This window comes from Neodiprion fabricii, chromosome 2, assembly GCF_021155785.1.
Source record: "Neodiprion fabricii isolate iyNeoFabr1 chromosome 2, iyNeoFabr1.1, whole genome shotgun sequence".
NCBI lineage: Eukaryota > Metazoa > Arthropoda > Insecta > Hymenoptera > Diprionidae > Neodiprion > Neodiprion fabricii.
The window spans coordinates 7,467,915-7,491,617 of NC_060240.1; the positions used below are offsets into that span (position 1 = coordinate 7,467,915).

At 37.3% G+C, this 23,703-nt stretch overlaps 2 protein-coding genes across 3 annotated transcripts in view; one reads left to right on the top strand and one right to left on the bottom strand.

Annotated features, from left to right (window-relative positions):
• Positions 1-6,007, top strand: part of LOC124175677 — a 28,969-nt gene extending 22,962 nt beyond the window's left edge. The window contains exon 3 of the mRNA XM_046556077.1: positions 3,907-6,007. Within this exon, the coding sequence (XP_046412033.1) occupies positions 3,907-4,891 (985 nt within the window). The 3' untranslated portion in view covers positions 4,892-6,007. The remainder of the gene's footprint in view (positions 1-3,906) is intronic.
• Positions 6,008-8,384: 2,377 nt separating this feature from the next.
• Positions 8,385-23,703, bottom strand: part of LOC124175678 — a 31,620-nt gene continuing 16,301 nt past the window's right edge. For both annotated transcript variants that reach the window (XM_046556079.1, XM_046556078.1), the window contains exon 2: positions 8,385-9,703. In XM_046556079.1, coding sequence (XP_046412035.1) covers positions 8,761-9,678 — 918 coding nt within the window. In that variant the 5' untranslated portion in view covers positions 9,679-9,703 and the 3' untranslated portion in view covers positions 8,385-8,760. The remainder of the gene's footprint in view (positions 9,704-23,703) is intronic.

Genomic DNA, 23,703 nt, shown 5'->3' on the forward strand with positions numbered 1-23,703 from the left:
CTTATAGCAGAGTTTGTCCTCTTGACGGTCAAGGTTTTTTTTTTTCAACGATGCCTATAAGCGTCTTGCGTATAGAAAAACTCCATTCCGCGAAGTAATAATTAAACTATACGACACCTCGATTTGAATATTCGCAAGTGTGCGAGTGAACGAAAACGTGTGGTTGAGTATATAGTTATACGTAGGTGTGTGTGTGTGTGTGTGTGATACGATCTTTTTATTTATTTATTTATTTTTTACACTACGCGGCGATCACCCGAGGCTAATTTATTCTCCTTCGTCTTTCTCTCTTTCTTTCTTTCTTTCTTTCTACGCCTTCTCATTACAGATATTATTCGTTTAGTACAGCATCTATATAAACCTCTTTTATGGCCAATGATTATTCAACGTCGCTTTCGTACCGTACAAGTTATACCTATAGTCGTATCACCCGTGGATAGACATTGCGTTTACCAATTTTATACGCGTTTTTGATAGCTTGGTCAATTTCATGCTCGTACACGTACTACGGTTAAGCCTGTAATACGCTGTTAAGTTGTTTTAGGCACGTGAGAGCATCGGAAGTAATTAATTTGCCTCGTTTCTTCGCCGCACGATTGGTGATGGGTAAAAATATGGAATGATCAGAAAATTGAAGAGACACGATATCGAATTGTTTCAAAGAAGAGAAAACTTAATTTATACAATTTAAAAATGCTCAAAGTAGAAGTATATTATACAAGTAAGAGAATAGAAAGGTCAAAAGATGGAATGCCGAACTGTAGAATCGTCAGAATCCCACTCGATAATCTATAATCGTATACAGATTCTCGATTTTGCCGTTCTCCGTTTTGACCTTTCCATATTTTGTCATTCTTTATTTCGACTTTCTGTATCAACAATAATCCATACTTGGACTTGATCCACATTTTAAAATTTTATGACCAACATTTTCGCGTCTGTGAAGATTCGATATTCCGGTCCTTCCATCAATCGACAATCCGAGTTTTTTTTTTTTCTTTCACCCCTACCCTATACGATGTGTGCAGTACCGAGCACAAATAAGCTCATATTCGAGTATCGCGATCAAATACAATAATTAACTTTCACGTACTAGGTTAAAAATAATATACCAATTGAAAATTTTTCCCATTCCAATTTCAGAATCATACAAATATAGCTCAACAGTCGAAGCCGAGACCTGGAGTTATATTATAGCTATACATATATAGGATTATAGCTATCAGCGAAAAACTGAGTAACTTTAGTTAAGAACCTTCATTTGCTGTGCACGCGGCGCCTTCCTTCCTCTTTCCTCTTTCCTGTTTACCTGTGTTTCCTTTCACGACATCACCTCCGGTCTGTCTCGAGAAGCCACCTCGGCTCGGTACCTACTCATGCATGCATGCACGCCCGTATCCCACTCGGAGATTACCGGCCGCAGTAAGACCTCATGTGAGAACCACAGCTGTACAGTCCTGTCACTGCGAAACGTCTACAGTACATGCAGGATTGGTATAGCTGCTGGTACGTGGTGTACACCAAGCTGCAAGGTGAACAAACTCCGGCGACACCTCCTCGCCTCTTTCCTCCCCCGGTGAAGTGCATGCGCAAGGCAAGAGGTACACCTCAAGTACACAAATCGTCCAACGCATGAAACGAGACGAGGAGGCGTAACTTGGTATTCGGCGCCGGCGATTAGACGAGTTCCAAAACTGGAGGGACCCTCTCACAGTCACGTTTCAATGGGTGCGAGTCAAGGTTCCGAACGATTCAAGTTCGGACAGACCATTTCGGAACGTTCTCCATTGGTGCAATGGTCCGTTTCAACTCCGACCGTTCGCTATGATGGATATTGGTCTGTCCGAGTTTGGACCATTCGGAATGTTGGATATGGTCTGTCTGAACTTGAACCAGTTGGGATGTCGAGTAATGGTCTATCTGAACTTTGACCATTCGGAATGTTGGGTGTGGTCTGTCTGAACTTGAACCAGTTGGGATGTTGAGTAATGGTCTATCTGAACTTTGATCATTCGGAATGTTGTGTATTGCTGTAATTGTCCGTTTGAAATTAAACCATTCGGAACTTCAGCCAGCACTCGATGTTGGTTTTCAAAATCTCTAGATTGACGCAGAGCTGGATTAATTGGCTTCGAGATGCAATCGATTCTACGATCCTTATTCATCGTTTTAACAATTGGATGTGTGCGAAATTGCTACACTTGACGAACACGGTATTTTAACTAAATCAAAGGAATTCATAAGCTTTTCGGAAAATTGCCAAGTGATCAATTTTACCGAATCAATTTTAAGTATGAAAATTATGTTCTCAGATCAGATCTCTACATATCCGAAGTAATTTATACACCGTTCGTTTCATCGACAGTCTTACATTCCTCAACCCTCGATCCATCTTTCTTTATTTTTCACCTCGTCGCTAACGTTTTTCGACCCTTTCCAAGGAATCACTGTATCCACTTTTTTTCAAATACAGCACGTCACGGCCCGCAGGTCCGGGTATTTTACACGGTCAGACGTTCAAATTAGATGATCGGTCTCCTCGCGGTATAACGATCCATCATTCTGTCAGGATTTGTTTTCCCTGAAAGAGAAACCTTTAGTCAATACCTATCCGATCTGCCTACAGGCAACCGTGCGCTCCAGTATTTATGCACGTGTGTATAATATTAAATTTCACGGCGACTACCAGGAATATATCAATAACGTTCAATTACGCTCGATGCACGCCGCCGGGTCAATTTATCAGAATCAAGTATATCACTGGAGATAAACCCTACTCTGATTTCTTGTGCGCCACGCAGTAAGAAAAATTAGCGTCGCATTCGCTCACTGTTTTACGTGCGAGGCAATTTTTATTTTTCAAGCTACCGAAATTTCAAATATACGCGTAAATAAATTTTTCTTCCAACAGTAATTCGAATTCAATCTAGTAATATTATTTTAGTACCAAACTTTAACAAGAAACTCTGCCAGTTCTTAATTTTCTCAAAAATCGTAACAAATCCCGCAAGAATGTTTTTGTTTTTTTCTCGCGTGAACGACGTGCAGTAAAGATTGATTAAATAATTAAAAACATTTGGGAAAATGAGCCAATATTTAAATTTCTACCGTATTTATTATGCATTCGAATCAAGCTCATGCCTTCGGTAAATGAATTATTTTATCGCAAGCTCATCGTGCATCGTACGGTTATATTATAACACGCGTGTGCAGTGCGTACGTATGACTATATTAAAAAAACTTCTTCGTCGCTGCAAGACGTCTAAACGGGAGACAAGCAGCGGCAGCGGCATAAACGCACGTCGAGTGTTGCAAGTTACACGCGTGATCATCTATATATAGGTCCTCGTTCGGTATCAGGATGTCGTGTATAATATAGTTACACCCGGCATCTTCCGCGTTCTCTTTGCAAAAGCTGTGCGGCAATGATCCGCAAGAATATCTCTCACGGTACGCGAGAACTTTGCGTACACATATGTGTATGACGTGTGTAGACATCGGATGAAGGTACATTACATGTACGTACGGACGAGGTACGCGCTGCATGAGTATAATGGAAGGTTGTTTTGAAATAAAAGCAAAAATTCGCCACGGATACTAGGCTGCGTAACACGTACAGACAGCGAACCATTGGCTATGGGGTCCGCGGTGTTAAACCGCCTCCAGTTTCGCCGTTGCGAGTTCTGCACGCCGCTTGCAAAATTGTAGAACCGTGCATTTGCGTGCCGGGTCGAAGACGCTCGACGGGCCCAATTCTCCCCCGGGGCGTCCGAGTCGAATTTTGATATTCATTTAAGGTGGTTCGTTACATCCTCAAAAATCGCCGTCAATACCTGTAGCTGTATAAAATGGGCAATGAATCAACGGGTCAACTTCCTCCCCTTTCATCCCTCTCTCTGTTTTCAGTTTCAGGCTCTCTCTGCTGACGTTGATGGTTTTCGTGGGCCCGACCGCTGTGCGGGTCGCGGGTTCTCCGGCGGGCGATAAAACCGGGGGATTTGAAACGGTCCACACGAGCAACGCGGCCCTTCTCAACAGACTGGGCCTTTCGCCGCTCCGGATACCGCAAGGACATCACAAGAAGCGTTTGGCGGGCCCCGAGCCCCCGCCAAAAACTGGGCCCCAGAGTCCCCACCACTCGAGCTACGGACGTAGGCACGGAGGGCACGGGGACAGCCACATATACGTTGTGAAGTTGCCCCCGAGTCTGCCCTACTACGCGATAACGAAGCCTCACAAGTCGATCGGGTCGAACGTCGAGGCGAATTTCGGTGGGGTGGGAAAAAATTACAACCCCGTGGGTTTTCACAGCAACGGTAAGCCCGGAAGTATTTATCACTGGAATTTACCGATGATGAAGAAGATCGCGGAGAAAAAACGTATCGTAGAAGAACGCGTTCAGCTGCAGCAACAGCAGCAACAGCAGCTGAAGAAGAAGAACGAATCGCAGGCGGATCGGCCGAAAATTTCAGTTTCCAAAGATGAAGAAAAGGTAAATTCCACGGATATGAAGATGAAGCGGGTCAGGAATAACGACAAACGTTTAAACTATAACGCGGATCATCGTTTGAGGGACAAAAATTATCGTCTGGACGATTCGATCCTTTACAAAATAAGACCGGGAGATGAAGACAAGGATCAGATTAATCGGCTCGTTTGGAACACCCTCCTGAATGATCAAGTACAAAATTCTATGTACACTTCCGGCAATTTCTTGCAGAGACAGAAAAAACACCGGAAAAAATCCGCCACCTCTTATTACGCACCGTTCACAACGAAATCTGGCTCAACCAGTATACAAAAAAATTTCTCTGGCAACGGGAAACCCAAGGCTTTTTACGTTATTGAAAAAAGTCGCAAGCCCGTTTACTACCATCATCTTCTTCCCTAATTCGTAAATCACACACATGCACGCGTGTCACGTACGATATTGCGATTTACAAGTGAGAAATTTATCCATTCGCTAATAATTTAAACGACGCGACGTAACAAAAGGAAAAATCGAAAATCATTCACAGCCGTGACATTGCAGCGGAAACAGACTGCCAAACTTTTGATTCTTTCGAGATTCTTTTTTTTTCAATCTCTGTTGCTGTTTTTTTTTTCTTTTTTAAATAATCATTGTTCCGTTTTCGTAAAACGAAAGAATATACCTATTGTGTCAAACTTGAACAACTGTATATAGATATACATATATATGTATATGTATATATATATATACATATATAAATATATCGTACAACTATCGTATACAAACTTATATATTTATACCTGATCGATGAACGAAATATTTATGCGGTCTTTCCTTTCGTTCACAAAGAGAATAAATACGATAGCTTTTATATAATATACGTTATGCATAAACACTATTAAAGAGTGCGATGAAAGGAATTGACTGTATGACAAAACAAAAAAATAAACAAAAGTATTGAACTAGCTTACTATATACTGATTACATTATTAATAATCTATTAATAATAATAATAATAATAATAATTCCTTCGAGTCTTTAACTCGTTCGAATTCATTTAGTTATTAATATATATATATATATACATATATAATGCAATCAATGCACGAAGGCAAATTTTCACTTTAAGACTATATAATTAGAAATATAATATTTAATACGTATACATATATCATATAGCGGAAAATTTATATTTTATAAGATGACTGCGGACAAACGTTTTTCCATTACCTATGTATAGCATATATATATATATATACACACAAGAATGATTTTGATTCAACCATTTTTTTTCCTGTTTTTTTTTTTTTTTTGGATCTGACTCTTTTGCTACGATACTCCTTTACGGGGTTGATATACACTTAAATATTATAAAAACATATTATTGTATACTAGGGTGCTTCCGGCCATGGTCAATTAAACAGTACGAAAACTCGCGATGCTACAGATAATTGACAAAAAAAAAAATTATTTCTATCTGTCAATTAAATGGGAAAATTTCAAATTCATTTAGCGAGTACTTAAAATTAAAATTAAGAGCTAGGCTTTGGTGGGAATTTTTTTTTATATGTTCAGAATGATATTTCGTCTATGGAGTGAAAAAAAAAAAAATAGTCGTCTCAAACGAAGCACCCTAGTGTATACATACATTATTATATTATATATTATAGAGATTAGTAAACTTTTATACACGCATTTTATACGCGACGATCCTTATTATTATTATTATCATTCTTATTATTATTATTAGTATTGTTATTATTATTACGTACGCGCAAGTGTTTAGATGTAACGAGATATCACATAATAATAATAATAAAGTATTATACGTTTACGATTGTATGCTCGTAATAAAGTATTTATAGTTATTTGTAAAAAAAAAAAAAAAAAAGGAAAGAAAATTCTTTCGTATCCTTCCAACGGATTGCAGATTGAATTTTGTCGTTTTACGCGATGTGCAGCAGCATGTGGCTAAATATGAGAACCACTGCGAACCCGTTATTTCTTTTTCGAGTACGTTATCTTCGGCAGAATCAACACACGCCCCATACTCTCGACCATAAACAGCATGCCTGTCTTCACCATGCGTACACGCATACGCTATATGTATACAACGTATGTGTTATATTATATGCTATGCAGCTATACATGCATCAAGTAAGGTGATCGTTTTTCCCTCTTTCACGTTTACGGACCAATCGTAGTGACGAAATCGTTCAACGTATTGTTCGCATTTGGAATCGTTTGCGAAATATGCATTTAAAAAAAAAATTTGCAATATTTTGATTGAAAATTGTTATTATTAGAGGAAATCAAGAAATCGAGATCAATTATTACCTACAATTAGAGTTGCAAGTAATGCGTCAAATTTTTTCTAAGCATCGTCATTTCCATTAATTTTTTGTTTTTTTTTTCAATGGAAAAAATTTCTCATTTAAAAATTTAATTTAACCGTAAAAGAATTTTACAACCCTGTCTATAATCCGTACCTCTAAACGCACAAAACGATAAACTGTAAATTCATACACGATAATATCATGCAGTCTGAAATTACAAGCGTCAGTTTAAGCATATCGTCAACAATGCTCGTCCAAACTACGAGATGTAAACAATTTACCGTTCGTATCATTACATTTTTCAAGTTGAAAAAGAATCCGGTCGTAAAATTTTTCTCATCTCCAAGTTACAAGTATTTATACAGGAATGCGAATATGCAGCGAGGGAATCGCGATGCGAGATAGACATGATTGCCCAACGATCGTGAAGCGTCGACCGGGGTTCTTAAAAATCGTCAAATGAAGCTCTGAGAGACTCCGCCGGTTATACGCATAAAACGCTTCGTCTCGACTTTAATCTCTGTAATGAAATCCATAGGGAAATTAAATGCGTGCGAACTCCATCAATTTTAACTGTCCAGACGAATTACGCGTACTGCACAGGCGTTAAATACGAGTAAGAAGGGCGAGCATGAATGGAATAACTACGTATTATGCGATAAATACTACGTTAACCACATCACGAGTATAAAAGGACTAATGTTTCCGGTGCGGGATACAAGTCGGTTCTTTTTTTTTTCCCTCTTTATTTTTTTACCCCCTCCCGACGTATCGTTCACCGTGTATCATAAGCCGCAGGATGTGTAGTCTGGAGTCTAGACCAAATACGCTGCAACGCCATCCGCTGAGCAAATATTGATTCAGTAGAAAAGAGACCTGCGGGTTATGTATTATATAATTCCCAGGAAAATAAAATACGCCGTATTATTATATTTGACGTTACACATGTACGCGAGATAAAAAAAAAAAAAAAAAAAGAAAAAATAATACTAAAATCTGAGAAATAATTTGTTACCCGCTGCATGTGATGCAGGTTATAAAAAAGATAACAAGTTAACGTTATTAGTTGTACGGTAGCGATTTTTGCGCATTGTCTTTTTTTTCAAATTGATTAGAGTAGGAAGCAATTTTTTTTTTTCTGGTTTTCTGTTTTTTTTTTTTTTTTATATACCTTTTACACGTATTACGCATATGTTACCTTATCGTTTTATAATTATTATTTACAATAATTTAATGTCACGCGACTGTACCGTACATAAAACATATTATTATAGATATATAATTATATTATGTATCGTATTTATAATAATAAATATAAATATCGGATATAAAAATTATTCAAAATACTGCGAGATATTTTACCTATTACATTATTATTACTATTATTATTGTTGTTATTATTATTATTATTATATTATAACGTTTAAGCTGATAGTCAACAATATGAACATAGGCGTCGATTCATTACAATGCCAGTTACCCTAAAACACCGATACGTTTGAGCAAACAGTTTTTTGTATCGATTTTACTACGTAACGTGTGTTTCAGTTTTAATTTTCATTTTTTTTTTTTTTTTCAAGCAAACATTTCGTCATCTCATTTCCTTCAAACGAATTTATACCATACCGTAGCCATTGCGTGATATATGTTCACAGCATTATATGAAAAACATCGTGAGACTTTTCTACGGCAATATTACGTCCACGATTATAATAATTAACTATAACAATATATAATCTCAACAGTGAAAAGTTCTTTTTAAAACAAAAACAGACGTGCAAAAGATCCAACGACATTCCTCGTATTTTCTTATGGGAATAACAATTAACTTTTCCGTACCGGATTCCCCTTCACGGAGTTTTAAACATCCCCGTTCCTCGTGTCCGACTTCTCAATATTCACCCTCTCCACCGACCTTCCGTCACGACGACGTAAAGATCGCCCAACTTCGTCTCAGTAATACAAACTGCTGTCCTGATAATCAGGGAACTGAACTGACTGATGAACCGGAGGCCTAGCATCGGGCCTTAGAAGGTAAATGCTGTGGGGCCTTCCGTTGAAAAAGTAGGGTCCCTTGTCAAGGGCGGTGATGTGGGTTTCGGGTCGTTTGTGAGGCTGATAGTTCTGGGACTGCCACTGATAAACACCTGTTGGTTTCCCGTTGCTAACGAAATCGACGGGCAAATTAATGAAGGGGTTTATCTCGTTCAGGGGCGAGTTATAGATCGGCTGAGGGTGGTGCGGTCTGTACGGATCCAGCTGGGGCCTTACGTGACCGATTTGGGGCCTGATCCGATGCCCGGTAGAGTAGGTCGGGGGCTGGGACACGTAGCCGAGGCCCGGAACGAAGATGTAGGGGGTGGGGGGCAGCCGAATATAGTAGATGTTGCTCTCCTGGAAGCCCTTCCTTAAGGCCCCGTTTCCCCCACCACCAGACGGGGTCCGTCCCTCGGTATCCTGGAGTTCGTCGTAGGCGTCGTAACTCGGCATCGCGGCCAGCTGAGGAATGAAGGGATAGTCGATGAAGAGGGCCTTGTGCTTCCTGCCCTTCGACTTCGACTTTGACCTCTTGTCTTTCTTATAATCCTCCTCATCCTCCAACACCGCGTCGGGAGAATTTTCGGATCTCAGATCGCGACTCGCTTCGTCCTCGAAATTCACCCTGGATTCGTTTTCCTGATCCTCGCTTACTTCGACTTCGTCCTTCGTCGAGCTTATCGGCGATTCGGTTAACGGAGAGGCGCTCCCTTCTTCATCCGTAACCTTCAGCTGGTTGCGATCGTACGAAGTTTCATCGGCCGGGGCTGCTGACGTTCTTGAACCCAACGACGAGGCCATCGTGATGATGAAGATGATCGCCAACGACGACATGCTTTCTTCTTATTGTCTTCGAACCCTGAAACAACGATATATCGCTTTCAGACTGTGAACTATGTAACGCTACGAACGGACGCATGAACCTTGGAAAGAAAGGAAAACATTACCAAACGATCACTAGAATTACGTCAAATGTGGTTATTCACTGCAGTTCAACAGTACGAGAGTGAAACTTCTCCAGAACTTGATCGGTCACCGTAAGTAACCACCAGTCCAAAGGACACCTCAAACTTGATTATGGTCATACGACACGAGTACTATATTATGCAAAAAAGAAGTTCATATACATTGTCATCTCCAAGTATGAACTGTGCGCATAATCTGAACCGTTTACGTGACCACGAGTCACGGTAATTGAACACGTGAACAGTACGAAGGTTTCCTGCCAGTGCCTACAGAGGCACTATATTAATGATCTGAAACTCTCTAGCCTTTTGCTCATGATACAAGTATGACTATAAAGATAGATACTGAAAATAATCGGAACCGTGAATTCATTAATCGTTTTAGCCACGGAGAGTACATCAGGAGCAGGAACTCCACATATAAAAATATGTAGCTATCTGAAATGAGAAGGCACCGATGTTCCGTATGCACCGAAGACAGTGGATGAAGCGTAAGGCGGCAGTGAAAACTTTCTACGAATCGTAGTGCAAAATCATCGATTAGTCGATCTCGGGCATCCCTGCAACCAATGAAACTTCAGTGCAAAGGGAACATCAACGACACTAGTGGTACTAAAAATAAACCTAACGTGTACGATTACTGTGACAAGTTTTGTCAATTCATCCGTTTGAGTTTCCTCTCCTTGCGTAGTCTCCATGGTCATAGCGATCCTGAGGATCTTCGAACCTAATATCGCGTTCATCGTGGTCTCAAGTTTTTCCAACATAGTGAGAAACTGACAGATTGTGAAAGTGTTCCAGAGGTTTATACACCCAGTTTTCAACTGGTACTTCCAATTCTCACAGCTCGCAAATCGATGGTTAGATATAACAGAATAATGGGTAAGTATGACTGACGAATAGTTTACGTTCATTGCATCAATCGCGATGGAGTAAGATCGATTGCCTCCAGCACGGACACAGGGATCGGCGAATGGTTGCTGGTCGGGTATACAAGACGAACCTATTTAGAGATGGATTAAACTTTCGTTCCGAGACATTGTGCCTCGAGTACAGTGCAGGAGTAAAATATAAAACAGCATCACAATGACGGAGGATAATTGAAAGCGGTTTGTAGATTTGACGAGTCACGCGGATTCTTCACGCCTTGGCGAGATGCATCGTAGCGAGGGGGAGCCGAGACCTTCGAAGGCCATCCTCACGGACCCCCGGAATCACGGTTAGGATGGACCGCACGTGGTCCATCACGGCACTCGATGATAAGAACCATTCAACCGCGGAGTAACCGAGTGTAAGTATACCTGTGCATTTACCGGTCCATAACGTGATACACTTTGCGCTTCGTTAATATGCACCTTGCACGCACGTTAGGGGGGTTCGTTTCTTCATTATTATTATTATTATTATTATTATTATTTTTAAAGGTGCCGCGCGAATATTTGTGACAAATACTGAAAAAAACCAAGAAAAAAAAAATAGATAAACTAATACACAGAAGTCCGTAAGGTGTACGCTTAAAAACAAGTAACAAGTATTGCAATAATTGGTAAATCACCTCCAGGATTTACGACAATTTTTTTTTTTCACTATTTGTCGCAAATTTCTCTTGTGGCAACTTCAAAAAAAAAAAAAAAAAAGTTGCAAAATGAACCACCCTAACGTACACGAATATCGTTTTTATTCTGCAGGTAACTACGATGTAACGAGGATGACGATGATGATGATTCGATATACGGCTAATAATCACTTTTCTCTCAGACCTTTTCATCGATCAAAGATATACTCCCTGACGGAATTCGGCACGTGATTACCGTCTCATTTTACACCCATGTACCTGTATCGATGTTACACCGTGCGCGTCGTACCTCCAGGCTATAATACGCCTTTTATCCCGGTTCTCGTCGTCAACTATCTCGCGAACGGGATAGCACAACGACGGGTGATTAAATGATTCAGGTTTGATCTGGAATGTCCGTGCAGTGCCAACGCCCGACAATTTTAATTAAAATCAACGTCCACCTCTTACCAATTATGGTATAAACGTACAGTCTCCCTCTAGACGTCGACCAATGCGCTTGTTGTAAAAAGTTTGGAATTACAGTTGAATACCAGTTACATTCAAACGGACACTGACTCAAATTTACGTACTATTGAAAAAACCAACAAGATCTGTACGAATCGATAATGTTTCAAAAAGTTCAAATTCAAGCTGACTTTGCGAAAGGATCTTCAAAGATATGTCAAAATAAACGCACTGAAATGAATAATAGTAATCGAGTTGTGGTGATTTTTTTAGCAGATTGGATTACGGACATATGTTATCGAGCTTGAGCATGAATCTGAATTACCGTAAAGACTTAATCAAGTTTATAAACATCCAGAGTACCACATCTCCTTCTTCTAATTTTTCTTTTCAACGAAAAACCTGTATATAATACATAATATACTATAAACTTACTTTTCGGCTCATCCGTTGGCAAATTATTTTCGAGATAAGCTGCAGCTACGCTAAAAATTGTCATCAAATTTCTTTCAAACTGTTTTACCATCTCGGAATAAAAAGATAATATTCCATTTTCTAGAAAGAGACGTAAAAGTCGAGTAAAGAGAAGAAATCGCTTTGATCGAGAGCTCGTCGATCGTGATCCAAGACATAGCTCACTGCGTAACCTTGAACTCAACGGGATTACAGATTTCAGTAGAGCGAACCACACCGACAAAAGTGTTTGGTACAGCTTGCCGTACGACGCTGGTGAATTATTATCGGCCAAGATCTCTGCCGAACTTGGTTATCGACCGAACAACGTATGGATCGTCGATCTGCCGGTAAAATCGACCGCGACGATCTAAAAGAGCGAAAGCTCGTCGTGACTAACCGCCCGGCTGAAAGTACGACAATAGAATTACTCAGCATGTAGAAACGTGTCATTAGAGTTATTTATCCTCACCGTACAAAAACCGAAATTCAATCGACGTCACGTTTACTCCACTTTTCACCAAGTTCTACCGCAAGTAAGTGCGACAATTATTTTATTATTATCCCTATTTTTTTTTTGTTTTTTCACGCCTAGTTCACCGGCTTGACTTTTTCCTCGCTGTACGTACGTAAACAATGAAGTATACAAAAAGAAGTAAAAGAGACAAGGAAACTGCTGTTTCAAGACTTTCATAGACTAATTGCACCTGATTTTGCACTATGATCAACAAATTTCCGCGTATACGCGGAGGACTACAGCCGCAAATTGTTACCTTCCCATACCGTAAGTATACATCGGGGAAAAATCCTTTATAACACACCTGCCGGTATCCATTATACGCGCATTCGTACCATTTATACACACACGTGTGACTCGAGCAATTCCTCGTTTGGATTACAAGCGTATGAATCTAACGTCATAGCTGTGGGTAAATTATACATAGGTACACACTGTTTTCTTTTACGCACAACGATATTGTCGCAGGCTTTGGTTTCATAATTCTAGGTATACCAGCACGCCACATAAACCGCTGTACCTAAGCGTACTTGCACCGCACGTATTATACATCTGCTTTCATTACAAGGCTATACTTGCATTAATTATCTCTAATTGTCATGTCACATCTTCTCAATCTCCATTATCATTACATAATACGTGGACGCAAGAATAATCGTCATACTTTGGATTTCAACCCGTGACAATAGTCGACTTGTTTCCTTTTCGGTTCTTTCTTTTCTTTTTGTTTTTTTTTTTTTCGAAAACTCTAGTCAATCCACGATTCTGAAGCAAACCAAGTTCGTCACCGTTTCGATTTTGTAACACTCGCTAAATTACCGGACATGAATTCCGAGGTGGGAAGTTCGAATTTCTTCCGAGAACGAGGAAACCGATTTTCAAAATGTTACGGTGACCGTTAAGCGCGAACGATGAGAACACCGTGGTTACAAAGCGGGAACGACGTTTTGTTTCCCGTTTCGTTTCACCGAAATCTACATTATTGTCAATTGTCACCGCTTACAAAAGCGTCTGATAAGTGACAATCGCGACGTACAGAGAATCGTCCGATTTGTTCGTTGACTCAAGTAACGGGGTTTTCTCGCACGATGCTGCACTGAACTCGACAAAATAACATCATTCTACAAAGAATGGGTGTACGAGTCAGTAGTAGAGAATCCCGGGGTCGAATAATAATAAAACCTTTCGGACAAAAATATACCTCTACTGTAACGAAACAGAACCGGCGAACGGCGAATCGGAAGAAGACGACGACAAAAAAAAAACCGAAAAGAAATGTATCTCTGGGTACAAAGGAATCGTACTACACCTTTCGTAATTCGATTTATCACGATATGTACGCACATATGTACATATATATATACATATATATATAAAACACTGCTGCGCACGTGCCGTGAGCAATTGACTGTTATTTTTTTCATTCAACAAGTTTTCTCATCCTACAGCTGTATGTGCATGATAATGTATCGCATGATAAACCACGTGTATCGACTCGCATAACATTATCAGGTACCTTGCAATTGTTTAAAAAAAATTTCGAAGATGATTGCGAAAAACTAAAAGTAAATTTCACTTGAGATTCGTACGTGGGGGGATTTTACCCTTTTTTTTATTCATCTTTTTATCCCCCTCGTCCAGCGTGGACAAAAAAAAAAAGGTCGAATTCTTACCGCGGCGCGTGCTGATTGTTCAAGCCTGTAATGGAAGAATCGATTTTGAACGATAAGTTCCGGATACGGGATGCCTAAGATCTCGCGGTTCCATTACGAATTGACATTATTCAAATTAATCACGATTTTCCGGCTGCCCCTTTATCCCCATCCTCCTCTCACTCCTCCGCTCCGACTCTTTGACTCAAGTCTCGTTCACACCTGACTATCCTCGAGGATAAAACCGGTGCACAAATAACGTAGCGTCGATCGATCCCGAGATAATGTTGTTATAGGTGTAATAAAAACTGTATCACACGATCTGACTGTAATTGACGGAAAGTCAAATTGGATACGCGTAGCCTTTTATTATTATTAGTACATTTATTTGTTGTTTTCATTTTGAATAAAATTATACTACAATATCGATAGCAGTGATTGTTGAAAAATTGATTTAAAGCAGCAACTAAAAATAATGCGGCTTGAAAATGGAAAGCAACGATACGTTTTTCTCAATTTTTATCTTTAAAACAATTTTGACAAAAGTCTTTACGTGCATTATCAGGCTACAATTGGTTTAAAATTATATTTTCAGTACTTGCGAGCTTTTCTTAAGCGCAGCGTGAAATGTTACATCGGTAAGATAAAAAATATTACCTACCAATATGATCTCGAAGTGACATTTTTCTACGATATTTCCTTTTCGAATAAAATATGTAGTAAAAAAACTAATGACAGATAAACGAAAATGATCAACTTCAATAATACGTATTAAACGCGTTACAAAATGTATTTCGATCGAAGTAAGACCAGCCAAAAAAAAAAAAAATAAAAATGGCAAAGAATAAGAATGGAAGAAAACGACAAAAATAAAACCGCTCTAAACGGGACACAAGTTTAAAAAATAAATATACACATCATTCCCAATTTTCCGTCAGGCGGATACGCGTGTATGCAAAGCATCTCGATGGCCGGTTTCGTGAACGTCTTTTCTACGTCATGTAAGTACCGGGATGGCAATTTGTTTGAAACATCTGACCCATTCATATTCATCACAGAATCACTAGGAAGTGTAACTTTAACCGTCGCTCTTCGTATAATAGCAGAAGCGGTACAGAGGATTCTGTTGTTAGTCTAGAAGCGTGCGAAAAGTACACCGAGTGAGTATACATACGTATCTATGTATGTACACATACACATGCATGCATACATATACATATAATATGCACCAAGGACTGTCTGTGAGTTGCTGCAACGGGATGGACGAGACCATCTCTCCGTGTTCTATGCATTTCACGGAACGCGTAATATATTCAACTAAGCGTACGAAAATAAGATGAAAAAAGTATCAGGTACAAGGTATTATATGCATGAGAGAAAATAAGAAGATCAGAAAATTCTTAATCCGTTCACGGAAATGAAATGAGTAAATGAATAATTATATACCTGCGTATACTAAATCATTATATACGATATTATCGTACGGAATGTTACATGTGTACTAGACTGGGCCACATAAAAAAACGAACAATTTTTTTTTAACGTTACTGTAAAAACATTGTTCGTGACGACAAATAAAAATTATCCTGAAAGTTTGAGCCCTTGATATTATTATTAAGGGGTGTATCGTTACAGATATTGATTTTGATTTGAAATTACTTTTCAATACAATTTCAATGTCGAATAACTTTTAAAGGAGTGAATTTCATGAAAAATGTTAAGAGACCTTTTTTGTAGAGCGTCAAATTTCCCACAAAAATGATGGTTCGATCTATGAGAATATTGATTTTTCTGGTAATTACAAAAATCAAAAATTCAAACAAAAATTTGAAAAAACAAATCAATGTTTAAGGCACGATTACAAGGAAACGGCTCGATCTACGTCAATTTAGTAGGAGAGCTTTTTTGTAGGAAATTTAATTTCCTTCAAAAATATGGATTGATAAAATTTTTGAGATTGATAACAAGATGTGCAATTTTACGCAAACCGTTACACGCGAAAAATTTCTTCGGATATATATGCAATGATAGTCTATATATTTCAAAGTTTACGTACATCAAAGTTTATTGCGATTTTTAATATATGTAGAGCAATCGTTGTCAGAGAAGAATAAACGAATTATCGAATAGACATGGAATTTGATGCAAAGTCAAATGTAGAAAACTTTGTTCTAGAAGGTTAACAATAATAATAATCTCTGTTCATTTCAAACGTATTCATAAAGTTTGACATGAAATTTAAATACAGACTGTGGTTGAGCGTAAATTCAACAATGTCTAAAATTATTAGAAAAAAAGAAAACGAGAGAAAAGAAAACAGTCCGTTGAATAAAATTTTTATTATGAAACATGCGTTTTGCTTATCGTTGAAAAAAAAAAAAAAAAAAATAAATAAATCAATAGAAGACAATTAAATTTATCAGCAATAAATATTAAGAGAGTGTAGAACTGCAGTCGAATTTGTATCATGTTCAAAGAAAGAGATTAACAGTAAAAAAATATCCATGATAAAAATCCAAATAAAAATGATCGTTAAGTGACGGTAAATTTTTTAACTGTTCAACAGAGAGTGTCATAAAAGGTATAATAAATTCTGCGGTATTAGTGCAGCATTTTTGTTCGGCGAGTAACAGTTTTGCGGCTGAAACGGCAATATTCAAGGTATCCGATAAAAAGTAAAGATTGCGGAACGACGCGCCGTATAGCTCTAATTCTCTTTTACGCTTTTTATCCTCCTCACACCATCTTAATCCTTCCCTCTAATTTTCTCTTTTTCTCACTTACTTCATCATTTTTTATTCGTCCCCGTCCTTCGCCATTTCGTTTTTCTTTCTTTCCTATTTTCCTTTCTTTCTTTCTTTCTTTCTTTCTCTTTTCACCATCACCCTCTTCGTTCTCTATTTTTCTTATTCGTTGTCTCAGACTAATTCACCAGCTGTTTTAAAACAACGATGACACACTTTCCTTGGCTGTACACAACAATAAGTCAAGTTTGATAGAAAATCGTGATAAAAAGCGAAGGAAGATAAAATTGTAAAAAAAACAACAACCTCTTGAAAAAATCTCCACATGTTCTCTCAACTTTTACCCCATTCTTCCTTACGATTAAGGATGTATAAATTTTTGTTTTTATCCTCTCCGCGAAAATATCAGAAAATTTGCATCCGTGAGTACATTAAGGTATTTTAAATTCAATGCCATATATATATATATAGAATAAACATTTTTCTTCAACTTTCCCATACCGAGTCCCCGACACGTATCCTGGGACCGCTGGCACGGCTGTCGAGTCGTCAGGGTCGCCCTGAGCGGTCCCAGACCGAGTTACACGTCCCAAGAAGAGGCCCCGTCACGTTCGAAATACTTCCAACGCCATTGAATACCAATCGACCTTCCCGCGGTTTACAGTTCACATAATGTAGGTACATTATGATTGCGTAACGATATTGTGGGGAAGAATGCTAGTTCTTTTACTCTACATGTGTGCGTTTGTGTGAATATACATATGGAGCATTCCACTTCAAATTAGCAACCTATGTATGCCAGCCTCTTCGGTTTCAATCATTTTTTAGTATAACGTTCTTATCGACCCAAGAGGACCTCGAAATTTTTTAAACATTTTTTTTAAGCCACGATTGAAATTTGAATGAAAATTGAAAATCGTATTGCGAAACACGCTATTTTTTCAAATTTGCAAAAATTCACGTAGAATATTCCACGATTTGTTCTATGAATTGGTGCTTATTTTTTGTTTCTTCCTAATCCCTGATTCAAATAATAAATCATGGAATCTTGAAAATAATGTAATTCTGCAACCTATTTACGTCGAGATGGATGGAAGAAGAAAAAAAAAAGATTTAGATATGCAAAAACTAAAAAAATAGTAAATATTGAGATTCCATTATCACGTGGGGCTCAAAAATCTCATTTTGAATCATAGAATCACTGTAAATTTTTTCAAATTTTTAAACACGCCATTTTCGGAATTAGTTTTGCGATTTTGTATAAATATAAATTTGTATAAAAAATTGTGAAAATCGAGGGTGGTGAGTCACAAGTATATATATATGTATATTTATATATATACAAGTTGGAGAAATAGAGAACATGAGAAAGAAGACGAGAAAATCATCCTATAAAACAGATATTCAACCACGTATGCAGGTATATAAATATTAAGCAAATAATTACACAGCGGGTAAAGAATATTAAAATTATTCTTGAAAAACTTACATCGAACATTTGAAGTTGACGCAACGAAATATGTTCAACAATTAACTATATTCCGATCCATCACGATGACATTCAAGAGCAAAATTTTGTTTCGTCTTTATCACCGTTTAATCGAACTTCAGACCATCGTGAAATTGCGAAATAAAATTTCTCCTACAAATGTATAATCCCAAATTAAAAAACGTTACGAACTTTATCCTCATCGAAATTTAAGGTACGCAATTTTGTAACCCGTAAGCGAATTGAGAAGATGTTTATATTTTTATCTCTAATTCAAAGTCACTGCGACGATTAGGGTTGAAAAAAAAATAAAATAAAAAAAAAAATAACACAGTAAAATTGATATCACGACGTGAAGTTGAAAGTCGAATATAACCAACAAAATATTGTCGACAAGAAGAGAGGTTTTACAACCGTTTGCGAAGTGCGCCAAAGACTTTCGCGGAATTTTGCATAAACTGTATTGACGCAGGCATAAAATATCATAGCCGATGACCTGCGGCTGGGTTTTATTACACCCTCCCATACGTATAAAATAAAGTTTTATCGAGATTCTTTGGCGTTTCATTTACCGGTAGGTATAAATATAAATACGAGCTGCTACATGCGTGCATCGTTTAACGTGCGCTGATTGCGGTATCCAGAAATCCGCTACCGCTAACTGCACCCACACGACAAAGTCTCTCCGCTAACGCCGAGGCTAATGCGATGCACGAGAAAATATATTAGATAACAATCTGACGAGACTCTGCTGCCGCAATAGGATAAAAAGTGTTTCAACGTAACTTGGAAATTTTATTTTCTATTTCTACCGAATACACTGAGAGAAATTTTTAGTTCCGGGTTACCGCTCGGTCCTTGACTATTTTCATTTTTCACCATGATGGAAAAATATAGTTCTAGGTAGAAAATGAAAAAACAATATTTAAACAGTTTTCAATTCAATTTTCCTAATTACTGCAACAAATGAAATTTTTCGCACTGTAGTAACTACGATTGAACAATTTTACAAATGTATAAAAACAATTTACAAAAGCATGAGAATTGTCCCATGATATTTTTGGAATGTTTCAATTTTTATGAAAATTTTGTGTAAACAGCATTTGCAGGAAACTCGTTGAAAAAAAAAAAACTATTAACCAAAATCTTTGCGAGAATTTTATCACAGACCTAGAAAAGTATATTTCATTATAAGTTGTACACTTAGTACTAATTAACTGATGACGAGTAAAGAAAATTCGTTCTTTCGCTTGTCGCTAGGAGTAAAAAAAAAGCTGATTTTATTTTCCATACCGTGAATCATCGTGCAGGTGAATGTTGCAGGTGTACTGAAAGATCAGACATTTCTGCGGTAAAACAATATAATTTGTTATTCAACGCACCGCTGCGAGTAGAAAACGGTATAATTTACATGATTTAAGGGGATCGTCCAGTGTGAAGGCTGTTTCTTTAAAGGTTTTTTCGAGTATCCTTTCAAGACAAGCCATTGAAATAAAACTTCTCATTATTTCCACATTATATTTATCGACATATGGAAAAACTTTGTTCATTGTTCGGAGACTTAATATTGCATATAACTTGTATTGTATAATGCCCGATAGGAACGTATGTAAAAAAAAAGTGTAGACGGGATGTCTGAAAAAGAAACTAGACCGATCTTGTTAAAATTTTTACACCATCTTTATTATGCCTATATCTATAGCGTGAATTAAGATAATCATGATGTTTATACCAGATTTTGATTTACGAAAAAAATTCTTTCTCCATTTGTTTAGCTCGCTACACTTTTTTTTACATCCGTTCCTATCGGGCACTATACGTCAGGTTATACTCGATATTTCGTTACTAAAAAATTCACAAAGTTTGTTCAAACGTCGATAAATACATATAATGTGAAAATAATCAGAATTTTTATTTCAACGGTTTGTGTGAAAAAATACTCAAAAACCTTTTTAAAGAAACAGCCGTCACACCAGACCATCCCATTAAGGCAATATTTCACACAAGACCCGAGACTCGAACTGAACCACTGTAAATTCCTCAAGACCCGTTAAAATCTGTAAATTCCATCACTGACCGTCAAAAGCTTCGAAATTTGTTTCTAACCAATCCAATTGCAGAGCTACAAAATTTCTGCATTTTTCTATGCGAATATTATATATATATTTTTTTTTTTCATTTTACATTTGTAGTTCGTTGATAAAGTTTCCAGGAATACTGTACCATCTAACTCTACTGATAAATTGTGTTCTTCGCATATTTTGTTTCAATTTATTATTTTTACTAAGAGAAAAAGATTGTCGTGAAACGCGGCTGAAAAAAGTTACAAGTATTACACTGTACTGGAAATTAAACTAATCAGAAAAAAAAACCAATAGATTTTATACGATTTCTACCAACTTTTTACGAACTTGATTATTTTTTACGTCAAGATAATTACATCATGTTTATATATATATATAAATAATACACATGCTACATTTTTTTTACCGCATTTTCAAAACGAAAAAGTATTTGCATTACTTATTCAACCAGTTCTTACTATCTGTTAAATTGCAGTAACAGTAAAAAAAAGATTAAAAAAAAGTAAATAAAGTAACAGTATATCAAAGTTGATATAGTTATAATATGTAAAAAGTGTCCCAGTTTGTTAATCGTAAAATATTATCTATCGTAGGATTGGAACGAATTTAAATAAAGCATCAAATTTCACCGGTGACAGCAAGTTTCTTTTTCATATTCGTTCATCCATCTGCAGCCTGCACAATTTCACATGGCGTTAATATTAATACGGTTTCACTCCGATGAGCACCGCGAAAAAGATCGGTCGAATAAAATATAAAGTGTTGCTCACAGCTTCGGGTGAAAAATTTATTCACACATGTTAAATGTGTCTCTGATTGACTTTTCATGAGCAATTACGTGTGCAAATGTACCCATATATATGTATACTTTCCTACCTGATGAGATTATTTTATTTTTTTCAGTGCGGATTCCTCATAAACCGTTGTTTATGATGCAAAAAAAAAAAAAAAAAATCCCCTGGGAATTTGTGGTCGACCGGATAAGATTTAAAGGCCCTGCTTTCGAGTTTTCGTTTTTACATCGATATAACATGTAAGAAAAAAAAAAATGCTTTCCTTAACTCAACGTCGATTTCCCGTAAAAATACGGACAAAAGTGAAAAATATCAAGAGACCTGTTTTGTAGGTAACAATATTTTGTAAAAAAAAAATTAAACATTATATAAACTTCTATTTTCTCTCAATTTAATACGATTATTTTCGATTCTTCAATTTTTTCAGTTTAGAGGTCACAATAGTTCTGAAAATATGCAATATTGAACAACATATCCGTAGACCACAAAAAAGTCTCTTGATATTTTTCATTTTCGTTAATATATTTTCACGCAAAATTGACGGTGAGTTAAGGTTATCATTTTTTTAAACAAACTAATAAAAAGGTATCAAATTTCTACGGTGCATCGCTCTTTTGCAACGGAATTAAGAAAAGTTACTCATATCCCGAAAATCGTCAAAAGCATGTGTGATTTTTTTTACACGTCTTGATATTCCTACATTTCCCGCAATTCAGGGACCAAAAAGTGCATAGCTGAGATACTTTACGGAATTCTGGAAAGAATGAGGAGTAAAATAAAGATCCATCGTGAAACTGTTTTCATGCAATATTGAGGTCGCTGAACGAGGATTAGAAATCGTAATAATTACGTTAATAAAAGGTTGGCACAAATTTTTTGCTTCACCATTTTCGGTGTATTATTAACTTTCCCGAATTCCGCTACAAAAGAACGACGCGCTATCGAAATTTTAACTCTTTCCGATCGTTTGTTCATTTAATATAGGAAGAAAAAGGGTGAATTTGCTCGGTCGGTAAAGGCAGGAGTATTACACGACCTTAAGGTTGAAATTCAAGTCTTTCTTCGCGGAACGATATTCTTGTCTACGTCGTCGATGGAATACCTGATGGATGTAGACGACACCTAGTTTTTACAAGCGCACGCGCTTCTTCTTCTTCTTCTTCTTCTTCTTCTTTTCTTCTTCTTCTTCACTTGACGGCGGTGCAAATGACAGTCCCGTTGTACAGTTGGCAATGTTCTCTGATCTTTGACGTAGATATCTACACTATTAAACAACAGCTGTAGAGTGCGAACGTTTCATCCGACGTTAAACAATCTCCGAATGAATGTTCGTGGGAAAATGTTTCAGGCTTATCAGAATTAGTTACAGAGAGTATCACGGAATTTTCGAAGAATACCAAAATAGTCCAGTTTCGAATTATCGTAGTAGTGTGAAATTTTTCAATTAGTGTATAATTGAGTAAATTTCTTTCATCATTTTCTAAAATTGTCTCAAAATCCTTGTGATTTCTTCAAATTTCGATGTAAAAACAAAATTACGATAATTAGGTATCCAATGTGTCTAAGAGTCGAAAAAACGGAAAAAGTTGATTGAAGAAATTCCATAGCTTCAACAAAATCGTGGAATTAATCACTTAACATTTGATCGTAAGCTTTCGAAGAAGTATTCTGCAAAAATCTGCCAACAATTTCTATGAAAAAAAAAGGTTCGGATCAGAAAGTTTCAGAATCGCGTTTTTCACACGTTTTTTGGCTATCCCGACATCTGTTAATCGCTTGCCTTAATAAATTTCTTCAACGACTTAACGAAGACATTAAAATTTAAAGTTTGAGAAACGTACGGTATCGATTGAAAAATCTAACCGATCGATTCGTCCAATAGTTAATAAAAGATGCTCCCCGTCTCTCTCTCTCTCCCTCTTTCCGCATCTCAGAGATAGACTCTGCTGACATCGAACTTCGCGTCGCACGAATTGCAATCATTATGCCGATTAAATTACCGCAGTTTAACGTCCATCGCAGCTTGACTGACCTTGATCTTGTGCTGTATTTCCGAGTCTTTCGGCAATCCGATTATATCGTAACATTATATAGTTGTCATTTCTTTCGAGTCAATAAAAATTCCTTTTCAGCTGTAC